This window comes from Garra rufa, chromosome 17, assembly GCF_049309525.1.
Source record: "Garra rufa chromosome 17, GarRuf1.0, whole genome shotgun sequence".
Classification (NCBI taxonomy): Eukaryota; Metazoa; Chordata; class Actinopteri; order Cypriniformes; family Cyprinidae; genus Garra; species Garra rufa.
The window spans coordinates 38,684,756-38,699,015 of NC_133377.1; the positions used below are offsets into that span (position 1 = coordinate 38,684,756).

Sequence of the window (14,260 nt, forward strand, 5' to 3'; positions counted from 1 at the left end):
ATTACACAAAACACTGGTCCAATAAATAAATAAATATAAAAATAAATAATAATAAATAAATTTTGACTATACTACTCTGAGTGGATTTGCAATAGGATATAATTAGAATGAATGTACAAATGTTTGCAATAAATAATATTTTTATGTAACAATATAATGTCTGATTTATTATGTTTGATTTACTATGTTGTCCGGACACAGCAACGATAATTTTCTCCTCCATCTTTGTTAAAAAATTCAGCCTCCGCTCACTGATCACGCCACTACTAGAGCGAGCTCCTGATTGGTTACCGCGGCGCAGAATTTCGCCAAAGTTCAGATTTTTCGATTTGCGCGGCAAACGCTTGAAACACTCAATGCGTGCCGCTTCATTCGCGCTATTCGCGCCACAGGATGGCTATTCGCGTCTTTGCATTGACTTAACATGTAAATCACTCGCGCTTGCCGCTTCATTCGCGTCCGGTGTGAACGCACCATGAGGGTCCAAAAAAAAAATCGAAATATTGAGAAAATCGCCTTTAAATTTGTCCAAATTAAGCACTTAGCAGTGCATATTACTATTTTAAAAAATTAGGTTTTAATATATTTACAGTAGGAAATTTACAAAATATCTTAATGGAACATGATCTTTACTTAATATCCTAATGATTGTTGGCATTAGAAAAATTTTTTGATAATTTTGACCCATACAATGTATTTTTGGCTATTGCTACAAATAAACCCATGCTACTTTAAACTGGTTTTGTGGTCCAGGGCCACATTTAGTACAGCACAACTACTAAAACACAATAAAAACATTAAAAACAGAAAAGAAAATTGTTCCTCTACTGCATCTACATTGCTGTTATGGTAATTTCACCACCTTTTCCTTTTAAGTTGAAATGAAGTAAACATTTATAATATAAGATAATTGATAATTCATACACACTTCAAGGTCTTGTCAACAATTCATCTGTGAATGTTATTCTAAAGAAGAATACATGTTTGTCCTTCTTCACATTGCAACAACACGTTAAACGTTGTTTTATTCAAAAATGTCGCATTATGGAAGTAAAATGGGTTGAGAATGCACTTGACTTTTATAAAGAGCTTGATGAAAACAGCTTTTGATCAAAAACATATTATTCACTTCCTTGCAAAATGTTTACAAAGGCCCAAAGCAAGGGACTCAAAATATTTAACTGAGTAAATATATACACTACCAGTCAAAAGTTTTTGAACCAGTAAGATTTTTAATGTTTGTTAAATGTCTCTTTTGCTCACCAAGCCTGCGTTTATTTGACCCAAAATACAGCAAAAGCTGTAATATTGTGAAATAAAACTGCTTTCTATTCGAATATTTTAAAATGTAATTTATTCCTGTGATCAAAGCTAAATTTTCAGTATCATTACTCCAGTCTTCAGTGTCACATCAGAAATCATTCTAATATGCCGATTTGCTGTTCAAAAACATTTTTATTATTCTCATCATAAATATTTAAAACAGTTGAGTACATTTCAGGGACTCTTTGATGGATAGGAAGATCCAAAGATCAGCATTTGCCTGAAATAAAAAGCTTTTGTAACATTATACACTATACAATTCAAAAGCTTGGAGTCAGTATATATTTGATAATTAGATAAAGCTAAATTAAGCTTTGAAATCACAGCAATAAATGACATTTTAAAATATATATTCAAATAGAAAACAGTTATTTTAAATAGTAAAAATATTTCAAAATTTGACTGTTTTTGCTGTACTTTGGATCAAATAAATGCAGGCTTGGTGAGCAGAAGAGACTCTTTAAAAAAACAATAAAAATCTTACTGTTCAAAAACTTTTGACAAGTAGTGTATATGTATAGAAACATAAGTCTATCTCAAGTCAATGTGAAAAAAAGACTCATTAGGTCATTTGTTCATTTTACCAAACTGTGACAACTTGCACAATCCAATCAATTTAAATCTTTGTCTTGTAAAATATTGTTTAATTCAGACATTTTTATGCAAGCAAAAACGCTTGGTAATGCATTTGTTGACTTTAAAACAGAGCTTTTATTCAAAAGCATTTCAATACTATTATTTAAGTCCTTGCAAACTGATTTCAAATGCCTAAATAATCATTCCACACATATCAAAAATATTAAAAACCGAGCAAATTTTTTTTCCCTCTACTACGCCTAAATTGCTTTTAAGCCAAACATGAAATCAACACTGACACCATTTACTTGTCAACCGTTTAAAAAGTCACCAACAACAATCCGTGCATGTTATTCTGAAGAAAAAGACATGGTTGTCTTCATAATCCTGCACAATCCAATCAATTCCCACATTTTAAATACTGTTTCATTCCTAACTGTCACACCGTGCATGTAAAAGGGGTTGGAAACCCACTTTTAATCCGAAAAAAGCCAGTGAAGTTCCTCGATTCCTCGCAAACTGGATCACGGAGGCCCAAATCGCCGTAACGCAGGCAAGGTTTAATTACAAATTGCAAATGACATGGTCTTTAAACTCATCTCACAGATAAAAAGCAGAAGATGAGAAAATGAGATCCTGTAAGCCTTCTTTTTTAGCTGACACAAATTTATTGTTGGTAATGAGGTTAACACCGCTGTAAATTACAGAGGTCTGCTGAGGTGGAAGCGTGGTTTCTATTAAAAAGGTAGATGAAGCACATACAGATACGTTGGCATGTGCGCCGGCACAATTAAAAAGCACCGTGTTAAACGGCGCGGGGCTAAGAAAGTCAATCAAGCTGCGAGCTTCTGAAGAAGATCAGGCGGTAATTAAGGCAATTTCAGCTCCTCCCTCAAGAGGATCTCAGTGAATCAGCGTTAGTCTGCGCTAGCTCAGGCAAACGCTGCTAACACGTAATGCCCACCGCCGATGCTTCTGACGAATGCTCACCTGCACGCACGGACAAGTTAAACTAATAAAAGTCGGATTTCAATATACAGAACACTCATATATTTCTCATCAAACTCGAGATCAAATTACCGTGGGCAGTCTACGCGATGCACATTAATTTGATAGCTCTACACTCAATTATTCAGATGTTTCTCCTGGAATTCCTGTGAGCAATAAAAACAAACAGAAATGAGATGGTTCTGCTTGCATGAAACATAAATGAGAACTCCATTAAGTCATCTGAGCTATGAAAGAGCAGCATTTATGTGCTTCTTGTGCTTAATCCACCACCAATCCATCTGACAGATGAAAGGACAGCTAACCTGAATTTTAAGACAAGTTAAGCTGCAAAAAAGAACTACATTTGCATTTTCCCTAAGGAAAAAAATAGCACTTGCGCAGCAACAATCAAAAGTGGGAATGTTTGAAGTAAGTCGAGGTTTTAGGCTTTGGTTCTGTGCATATACACTGCCTAAACGGAGTTGGTTTACAGTTTCTGTGTCAAGTGTATGAGTCGAAATCTGCTAAAATGTAAATAATAATGTAAAAATTAAGCATCTTTTATTGGAAAAACTGCAACAGCCTTTAATTTTTTAAACAACCGAGAAAATAATGATCTACATTTTATAAAAACCACCTGTAAATTGATATATTATGTATGTTACTGTCTGACATAGCCTGGAAAAAATCCAGACCCTAATCTATTAAGATTAAGGGTCTGGCATCGAGCAATGAAAAGGGCCTAACTCGAGGGGCGGCACCAAGCGTGCATTTGAAACTCACTGCACACAATTGGATAACGCCACGACCAATCACAACAATACACGTTAACTGATAGATTAAACTCTTGCCGTATCCAGTCGGCAAAACAGCTAAAACATCCTTCTTGCAAAGGAAAGATTAGAGCGTGGTTTTCTGTTCCTCTTTTATATGAAAAACCAAGTCTAACTCGTTCATTGTAGCGGCCAAAGCCATTTCAAACAACTGGTGTTCATCTGTAGCCATCTTTCAATACAGTATTTACTAAATGATTCCGGATGTCGCAGCGCTGTCGTCATCAGCTTAGCTCGCCTCTGGCCCGCCTACATCAGATACACCGATTTGATTGGTTCCCACAACTGCTTACGTAATGCAGTAACGCGCATCATTGCTCGATGCCAGAGTGTCTTGCAGAGACAAATCAAATTGTGCTCTCGCGAGACCTCTGGATTTCCAGGGTATGTCTGACAGACAGCATGTTGAAGCTGCTCAGACCAACATTTTCTCCTTTTTTCTCAGAAAGTGATGTAGTCAAAATATCTCTTCTTCTCTACCTTTGCTATGTTACTTTTTGACAGGCAAAATGTTCCATTTAGTAACAAATCTGTTGAATTCTGAAAATCAAGTTAATTTTTTACTAGGAAAGGAATGGTTGTGCTGCACAAAATAGTTTTGCTTGTCTTTAAACCCATGAACTGAGAAGATGGTGATCTACATTTTATAAAAGCCACCTGTCAATTTATGTATTATGTATGTTACGGTTTGACAGACAGCATGTTGAAGCTGCTCAGATCACCATTTTCTCAGAAAGCAATGATGTACAGTCTAAATATCCAGTAGTGAAGGTTCTTGTAAACACTACCAAGTATTGCGCATGTTACTTTTTGATAGACAAAATGTCACATTTAGTAACAAAATTGTTGTTTTTTAAATCAAGTTGTTTTTTTTTTTACCAGGAAAGGAGTTGTTTTAATGCACTAAATAGATGTTATTGTCTCTTATAATGAAAAAACTTTCATATTTACCCATGAAAACCGAGAAGATGGTGATCTGGGAAGATGGTGATCCACATAAACCACCGGTCAATTTATGTATTAGGCATGTTACAGTCTCTGACAGACTGCATGTTGAAGCTTTTTCTCCACCTCTGGTTGTAAATACTACCATATATTGTGCGCATGACTAAAAGTCAATGGAATTAAAAGTGACTGACTCTGACAAGACAGCATGTTGAAGCGGCTCAGATCACCATTTTCTCAAAAAGCGATTATGTGTAGTCAAAATATCCATTTGTGTCAGTTTTACATTAAATGCATGTATTCCCTGGATCTCTGCTTCTTGTAAATTCTACAATGTATTGAGCATGTTACTTTTTGACAGACAAAATGTTCCATTCAGTAACAAAATTGTTAACTTAAATTTGTTAAAATCAGGAAAGGAGTGGTTTTGATGCACAAAATTGTTTTAATTGCCTCGTGTAGGAAAAAAAAGCTTTCATTTATACCCATGAAAATGTAGAAGATGGTGATCTACATTTTCTAAAAGCCACCTGACAATTTATGCATTAGGCATGTTATGGTCTGACAGACAGCATGTTGAAGCTGCTCAGACCACCATTTTCTTGTTTTTCTCCGAAAGTGATATGTATAGTCAAAATATCCATTAGTTTGGGTTTTCCATGAAATATGTGTAACCCCTGAACTTCTACTTCTTGTAAATACTATCATATATTGCGCATGTTATTTTTTTGACAGACAAAATGTTACATTTAGCAACAAATTTGTTGTCTTTTGAAAATCAAGTTAATTTTTTACCAGAAAAGGAAAGGTTTTGATGCACTTTTTTTTAATTGTCTCTTATAACATAACGTTTATTTAAACCCATTAAAACTGAGAAGGTGATCTACATTTTATAAAAGCCACCTGTCAATTTACATATGTATGTTACGGTCTGACAGACAGCATGTTGAAGCTGCTCAGATCACCATTTTCTCAGAAAGCGATGACGTACAGTCAAAATATCCAACAGTGAGGGTTTTCCATTAAATGGTCCATGAAATGTTACATTTAGTAACAAAATTGTTGATTTTTGAAAATCAAGTTCATTTTTGAAAATCAAGTTCATTTTTTTACCAGGAAAGGAGTGGTTTTGATGCATAAAATAGTTTTTATTTTGTCCTACAACAAAAATGTTTTTATTTAAAACCATGAAAAAGAAGATTCTGTTTTTGAATAAGCGAAAATCGCTTTTAAAACAGTTGTTCCATTATTATCCCTTAGTAAACTTTGACTCACATTTGATAATCAATACTTAATACACAACACTGTTTTTGCAGTGCAAAGTCAATTATATGGTAAAAAAAAGATTTACTAAAAGAAAGCACACAATCAAAGTTCAATACATAAGTAGATGCAGGAAAGAAAACCAACTGCTATTCAGTATCCAATTACAAATGACATCCATGTTGCCATTTACATTTTAAATCTAAGCTAATGGGACTTTAAGATTAAAGGAAAACACTGATGTTTACAAAACCCCAAACTAGCACACTCAACACTGTGTCCTAACCTACTATTTCAAGCTGTAAACTTATCACATCCTACCAGGTCAGGATACAGCACAAGGCTGAAATCTATAAAAGTTTTACGTTTCAGTTACAGGTTTAAAACAAACCCGAACCAAAATGCTTGAGGTCTATCAATGCTGCACAGCAGCGAGATGGCTTGTCGCTCTTTGCTTAAAGGACTAAAAGAAATAAAGGCATTGAAAGTTTTAAAGAGGGCGGAAAAACCCTTTGAATGAGCCCAGGGTCACAAAAAAAGGCTGATTTCAGAGCCCACACAAAAAAATCCCCCTCTTTAGCTTTCATTTTATCAGGCACAGTGGTGGGTGATAAGGCGGCATGGCTGGCCTCCAGGAGTCCTCCGGCCTTCACTAACGGCACCATATGACCACCTCAGCGCAGAGGAGGACAGAGAGAGAGAGAGAGAGAGAGAGAGAGAGAGAGAGAGAGAGAGAGAGAGAGAGAGAGAGAGAGAGAGAGAGAGAGAGAGAGAGAAAAAAAAGAGGGAGAGTCAAAGAGACAGGGAGACAGAGAGTATCTCTTACACGCCGTGAGACAAACAGATAAATCGGGAGGCGGACAGAGACACAGAACAGATTTTCCATCTGTTCTGCCGCAACATCTGATTCCCCATTTACGACTGCAGCATATTTTCAAGTCCAGCGAGCAAGATTGCGCCTATCAAACAATTTTCGGTTTTTGTATGCTCTGGAACTTCAGTCATTACGACGATACAATCAACATTACAAAAGAGACCACAGAAGCGGCTGCTAGACAGTGGGGCCATAATGATGTATAAACCATGTGTGGTAAATCGAGGACAGGCGGGGGAACTTTGTCAACATGCTCCAAAAAAACGCTTTCCTGCGCTCCACTCTACGGACACTCATAAACAATGGAAGTGGAAGAGACAGAGGGTCTTACAGGCAACCAATCACTAAAGCCACCAGAACAAAGGCTTGAGACGGAGCTCTGAATGCTCGGCGGGAGAAAAGAGAAGGAGGGGTGCGAGGAAAGGGCACTCATTCAAAGGCCAGCAATTTTAGTCCCTCCTGCATGCTCAATGTGGGTGAGTGTCAGAGGGGAAGACAGAGAAAGGTTTCTCGCGAAGGTGTGAGTTTCATTCTACGCACTCTTTTGGACAATGCAGACTCTGAGGTCTTTTGTTCTTGGGAACCTGTTGGCATAGAAGCGCATTGTTCGGCGGGGAGAAAAAGGGAATACAAGGAAACTACATTATCGCCCCTTTGTGCGCGAGTTGCTCTTTACCGCCGCTCTGACATTTGTTGCATCTGACAGTAATGGAAGACCAAAGGGAGCCAATAAGGAAAGTATCTACTTCCATTTGTCGTGCTTCCCTGATCCCAAACTGAATTAAGCACTCGGCAATAATGTTTTAAACTCCCCTCAAAGACTCTAAAACAAGATGGATGCCATCAGATCCCCAATGAAAAGGAGTCTCCATGACAACTGCAAAAAACCCTCACCTCATCCCTGAAGATCCCCTCAGAGAACTAATACACAAACCTTTGACACGTACCAACAAGATTAATGGGCAACCGTACGTCTTGCCTGCATGGAAATGGTGAGGTGTAAACGCTTTATCCCATGAAGAAATTAATAGTGGCGAACCCCAGAGTGTGCCCACGCAAGTTGAGCGGCACTGGGATCTTGGCATGACTAATTGTGGTGCCACGATTCATCCATCCAAAACTCATTTATCCAACGGCAGAGATGCTTGTCTTATTGCTTGTGAAATATGTGCAAGAGGACGGCTCAGAATCGGGATTCATTTCCAGCCACACTGTGCCAGTATCATGCTGAGTTTCCCTGCCCATGCACCTGAAAAGCTGATGTTTTATGTGACTAGCATGCAATATAACACCATGAACTGAAAGTGCGTGCACACTGGTTTGAAACTGGTCTGAAACTGGTTTGAAAACCACTTGATCAGCTGTCAGGTGTGAACACGGTGCCAACAAGTGGAAAAGCAGCAATGAGTCAAAAAAAATTTCTCATCCATGTTTTTTGGCATTTAAGTTCTGTTCACACCAAGGACGTGAACTATAAAGTTTTAATAATCGCTTTAATTGTAATTCTGAAAATATTGCAGTCCACACCCCGGCTATAATGCTGTTTCCATTACTCTGTTTTTATGTGCATCACACTGCAAAAAAGGCTTACCTTACTTAGTATTTTTGTCTTGTTTCTAGTCAGAATATCTAAAAGCTCTTAAATTAAGAAGCATTTACTAGATACACCCTGGACATCATATGGGTCAACTTTTGGAAATTGAGGTTTATACATCATCTAAATCTAAATATTGAGAAAATCACCTTTAAACTTGTCCAAATAAAGTTCTTACCAATGCATATTACCAACCAAATTTTTTTTTTGATATATTTACGGTAGGAAATTTACAAAATATCTTCATGGAACGTGATCTTTACCTAATATCCTAATGATTTTTGCCATAAAAGAAAAATCAATCATTTTGACCCATACATGTATTTTTGGCAATTGCTACAAAAATATCCATGCTACTTAAGACTGGTTTTGTGGTCCAGGGTCACATTTAGTCTTGTTTTAAGCAAAATGCATAATTTATTAAATTATCTGCCAGTGCCATGAGTAAAATATTCTTAAAACAAGTATTTTACTTACCCCACTGGCAGATCATTTTACTTTTAAGCAAACTGCACATAATTTGGTTCCCCCAATGAAAATTATTGTATTCAGCAGCTTCTCCAACTTTTCTTAGTGACACTTTTTGAATGAAAACGTGCTTATTCGCAAATGTTTTATGTGATATTCCAATTTTACACATAACTTATATTCACAACTTTGGATGGAAACCCAGAGGAACGATTTTGTTATTTTTTTTTTTCAGCTGACCGCCAAAAAAAACATTGACAGCCAATCAGAATCCATCCAACATTAAACAGCTTAAGATTTTATAGAGATAGATGACAAAATTGCACCAATTCAACGATTATATAGTTATCAGAGTTATCATTATAGTTATCGTTCTTCATCTGAACGGTCCTTAATTCTTTATTTTTCCACAAATTTCTTCTAAAAAAACGACTCTTCCGTATGTTGCTTGTTGTCGTTGGGCATAAATGTGACCCTGTACCACAAAACCAGTTTGAAGTAGCACGGGTATATTTATAGCAATAGCCAAAAATACACTGTATGGGTCAAAATGATCGATTTTGCTTTTATGCCAAAAATCATTAGGATATTAAGTAAAGATCATATTCCATGAACATATTTTGTAAATTTCCTACCATAAATATATCAAAATGTAATTTCTTTTTAGTAATATGCATTGCTAAGAACTTAATTTGGACAACTTTAAAGGCGATTTTCTCAGTACTTTGATTTATTTGCACACTCAGGTTCCAGATTTTCAAATAGTTGTATCTCGGGCAAATATTGTCCCATTCTAACACACCATACAATTATTGACCCTTATGATTGGTTCTGTAGTCCAGGGTCAAAATTCTACAAAAATGCTTTTGGAATCACAGCTGCAATCGTGAAAAACAATGCAATTAGTTGTATCAAGTACGCGCTACATTGCCACAACAAGTAACTTGACTCTTTAAATACGCACAGAGCTTCAGTCCTGCAGTGTAGCCTCGGCTTACGCAGAACAGCAGACATGTCTCTCCTTATCAGAGGAAAGCAGCCCCTCTGAGACGCCATCAAATCACTGTGATGTTCAAACCACCAGGGAAGAAATGTCTAGGACCATCACCACTCGCAAGACTAGTGTGGCAAATAAGGGGAACAGTAACTTAAAATGCAACTCTATAACAGTGGTATCTCAAAATAGCAGAGGACTTGCATAAAATCCAGACATCGTTGCATTTTGAGCATTTTGAACATTTTGAGTTACAGTCAGCAGCGAAGACTTGGCTGTCACAAAGATTTAAGTGTTAACAAGTAAGCCCTGTTGCATTTCTTACCTCCTTTATGCATAATAGTGCAAAAGATATTATAGACACAAAAGTTTCAAAGTGTAAAGTAGGTGATTAAGTAAGACAATACAATTACACCTGCCTTCCAGCCTAAGAAAAAAAAAACTGATCACGACAGGCCACACCTTGCGTAACATGGCGTAGGAAACAAGGGATACGGGTTACGGTCAGTGGCTCCTTCTTATTAAGTTGACCAGCTAGGATAACCTAGATAAGCAGGTAAGCCGTAACGCACGCATGCAACTTGCGTATCAATACACTTGGGACGGGCGATTCATCTAAAGGTAAACATCATGCAAATTACCTCTAGTTTCAAAATAACAAGAGACCGTGCGAGCAGCAAAATGATTAACCCACAAGTTACTGTATCGCCTTACCTTGGCTGGAGAGAAGACTGGCGGCGAGAATCAGGCAACAGTTTATCATCGCAAAGTCGCTCATTCCGCTCTCGTCCGCGGGAGGTTAAACAAATCCTGGAAACTTTAGCATAAAATCTCTTTCACTTTGCGAGGCGAACCGGAGTGCGGTGTGCTGAGGCTCGTCGGATCGCAATCTCAGCCCGCTCCAACTGCTACTAAAGCCCGGAGTGTGTACAGGTATGTTATTGTGCCGAACGCCGTGGAGTCCTCCTTCCTAACGCGACTCGCTCACTTGTTCTGTTCGTTCTCAAGCTTGGGAGCGCGACCGATGGAATTGGTCGTGATGTCATCGACGCGTCACACTGTAGTGGGAACGGAATGGCATTGAAGTTTAGAACTTGTGGATTGGGCTTCAGCGACGCGCTCTTTACGCGTGAAGTCTAGGTATTCGGGTTTTACGCGTTGAAAGAAGGGTTTTGTGCGAGATTGTAACCAGAATGTGAAATAACCGGGGATTTAGAGAAAATACCCCGTGGTGAATTCCCCGTACGTTTGATGCTGAGTAATATACATTCTATATAAAACAAAACGATTTCTCTCACAATGCACTTCAATATATAGTTAGATTTACAGAGCCGCGACAGTAAACAACTGTGTAATCTAACAGAGAACGACTGATTGTGTAAAATCCATTCTTTAGCATTCCATCAAGAATTTATTTCAAATAATTGCATCATATTAATGACATAAATGGACTGCACACTGTTTATGTGGTTTAAAAATATCCCCTCATAAATGGTGAATGCTAAGCGCTTCTGAAATTCAATTTCGCCCAGCGACTATTACATTAAACAATAAACAAAAAGTTAATTTCCCACACTGGCAAAATTGTCAGAGGATATAAATCAGAAGACTTGGCTTTTACATGTTCTGCTCGTTTTTCTGAATGTGAACTTGTACGCCAATCTGTTTTAACTGCACAACTTGCGTCGTACTTACACGGACGCCCATAACTACAGTTGATCGCCTGTCAAAACAATGCGATTTATTCAAATAAGGAGGTATGAAGGACAGGGTTGATGAATTCGGTGCTGTTCTCCTCTGGGAATGGCCTGCATACTAATCAGTGACCTCGCTCTGCCATCTATTGACTGATCTGCGCAATTACGCGCTCACGTTCATTAGCATGCGGAACGCGGTAGATCTGTCAAATGAAATACAGCGTCCCCTGGGTTATGCGTAAACGGCTGCTTGCGTATACCTTTATAGTTTTAACTACAAGTTCAACAAGGCAGACTTTGATGCTGGCTGACAAAATCTTGCCTGACAGTTCAAAAAAAAAAAAGCTAGGAAGTTTGAAGGTTGCACAGGCTTTATGTACTTCGAATAGCCCAAGAAATGCTTTTTATTTTCTTTCCAGCTCTTTTTTTTTCTGTTGAAACTTCTTTTTAGAGAACTTTTGATCATTTGACAAAGATCTGCATTGTGCAACGCGATCGATCAATACTTCTGATTTCCCAGAAGAGAGAGGCTGCTCTTTTTTAAATGCATATGTATATCTGCCAAATGTTAATTTTGTTAACCGCTAAGAGTTCATTAGCATATAGACGTGGGCTAAAAGCCACAACTATTTAAATAAAGATGGTCTTTTAAGATCTAAAAAGCAGGATTAATTTAAATAGAAAGTCCATTACCAAATTTATCCGCAATGCTCAGTGCTACCTGCATCTGGAGATCTGTCCTTCAAAACAGTTTAGTTCCAGCACACCTGCTGTAATTTTCAAGTGAACCCAAAGACCTTGATTAGCTGCTGCAGGTGTTTGATTAGAGTTGGATGTGATGATCCGTTCCAGACAACGCAGAACTTGGAGTTCTCCCATCTCGTACTTGAAAATAACCACAGGAACTGGACTGTATGTCCAGTGTTTACAACAAATTTTTTTCAGTCTGAAATACATTCAATGCCATTTCAGATTATGAAAGATATTATGAAAGATCTTATCTGTGTGTATAAGCCCTAAATGCTGTAATCTGATTCAAATATTCATTTACATATGCATATCCACCTTTTTCTTGAACGTAGAAGTAAGCCTATTGAGTGTTTTCACAACGTGTCATTAATCGGCCATATTGGTGGTTCGGAGCGTAAACAATGCCACTGAAGCAAACATATTTTGCTGATTATTGCTGCTGAAAATGGTCAATTATTGTTATGTTTTGGGCTGTAGTAATCAGTCAGACCGCAAAATCATTTGGAGTACTTTAGACTGTCAAAAGTTATAACATATGAAGGAGAAGAGTGCAAAAAACTATCTGTTTGTGGTTGGCCAAACTAAACCAAGATTTTCAGGGCAAGAATTAATGTTTGTTATCATTTCCGGTCACGTAGGTGAAATATTAGGCTAATATCTTAATGAATACTGCTTGCACATATCTTTACCACTTATTAACTTTAGTTTGTCAAAATATTGTGCATTATCCTGCTTACGAAGTCCTTCTATATATGATTTAGCACCATCCACTCGTGTTTTCCGTGGTTTAGACAATGTAAATTAACAGAACAAGTATTCAGTAGTGCATTAACCATGCAATGTTGTTTACATCTGAGTATCGCCAATATGGCCGTGCATCTGGGTAACTGACCAAATCGTGACGCAGATGCAAATCCTATATGCGATTACATGTATTCAATGCACTTGCTCAGTCGCCACGTTCATAACCAGAGGAAGTCACTGTTGCGAAAATATCACTAGAGCTACTGTGAAAATAATTTTTTTCATTTTTCCCAGTCTAAAAATTAAGGCAATATATATGTCAAAAGAGCCTTTTTAGCTGTGACGTCTCAGCTTAGGCTGTGCGTGTGTTGTGGGGGTGTGTGTTTTTAGGTGCCGCTTGGAAGGGGTGTGGCTCGTGCACCTGAGACTCGTTGAATGCAGATATAATGATGCCTGGCGTGTTGGTGTGGCGTCCGGTTTTCGGTGATCACCTCCTGCTTGGAGTTTGACCAGCTGCGTGATGTTGAGCCTCCCGTCCGGCCCTGACACGTTTCATATTATATTTATCTTATTTTTGTTGTGTTAAAATAAATGCTTTCGTCAAGTATTGATGCGTCTGGACTCCTCTTTGTTGCAGCCTAGAGCCGGCTGTAACAAATGGGGGCTCGTCTTTAAAATTTAAAATAGTATATTGAGTACGTTTATATTCGTTTTCCTAATTTAACTTTAGTGTTTAGGACGTGGGTGATGCGCCACCAATAAGGCAACGTTTTTATCGGGTTCCTGTGGAGAAACGGAAAGCTTTAGAAATGGAAGTCCAGTATATGCTTGACAACGGAATAGCTCAACCGTCATTTTCTAGTTGGGCATCGCCCTGTCTGCTTGTAAAAAAAGCAGACGGTACCTACAGATTTTGTACAGATTACCGGAAACTTAATAATGTAACAAAACCTGATGCGTTTCCTCTGCCCCGTGTGGAAGATTGCATCGACCAAGTGGGGGCGTCAAAATTCGTTAGTAAATTGGATCTCTTGAAAGGGTACTGGCAGGTGCCGTTAACCAAACGTGCCCAAGAAGTCACCGCTTTTATAACACCGTCTGGGCTATACTCGTATTCTGTTATGAGTTTTGGGCTTCGGAACGCGCCGGCGACCTTTCAGAGGTTAATGAACCGTATAGTTTTTGGTTTAGAGGGATGCGCTGTCTATT

The 14,260-nt window shown here is 38.0% G+C and overlaps 1 protein-coding gene across 1 annotated transcript in view; it reads right to left on the reverse strand.

Moving 5' to 3' along the window:
- pvrl2l (PVR cell adhesion molecule related 2 like) overlaps positions 1 to 10,834 on the reverse strand; it is a 174,794-nt gene extending 163,960 nt beyond the window's left edge. The window contains exon 1 of the mRNA XM_073821502.1: positions 10,575 to 10,834. Coding sequence (XP_073677603.1) covers positions 10,575 to 10,638 — 64 coding nt within the window. The 5' untranslated portion in view covers positions 10,639 to 10,834. The remainder of the gene's footprint in view (positions 1 to 10,574) is intronic.
- Positions 10,835 to 14,260: the final 3,426 nt, after the last annotated feature.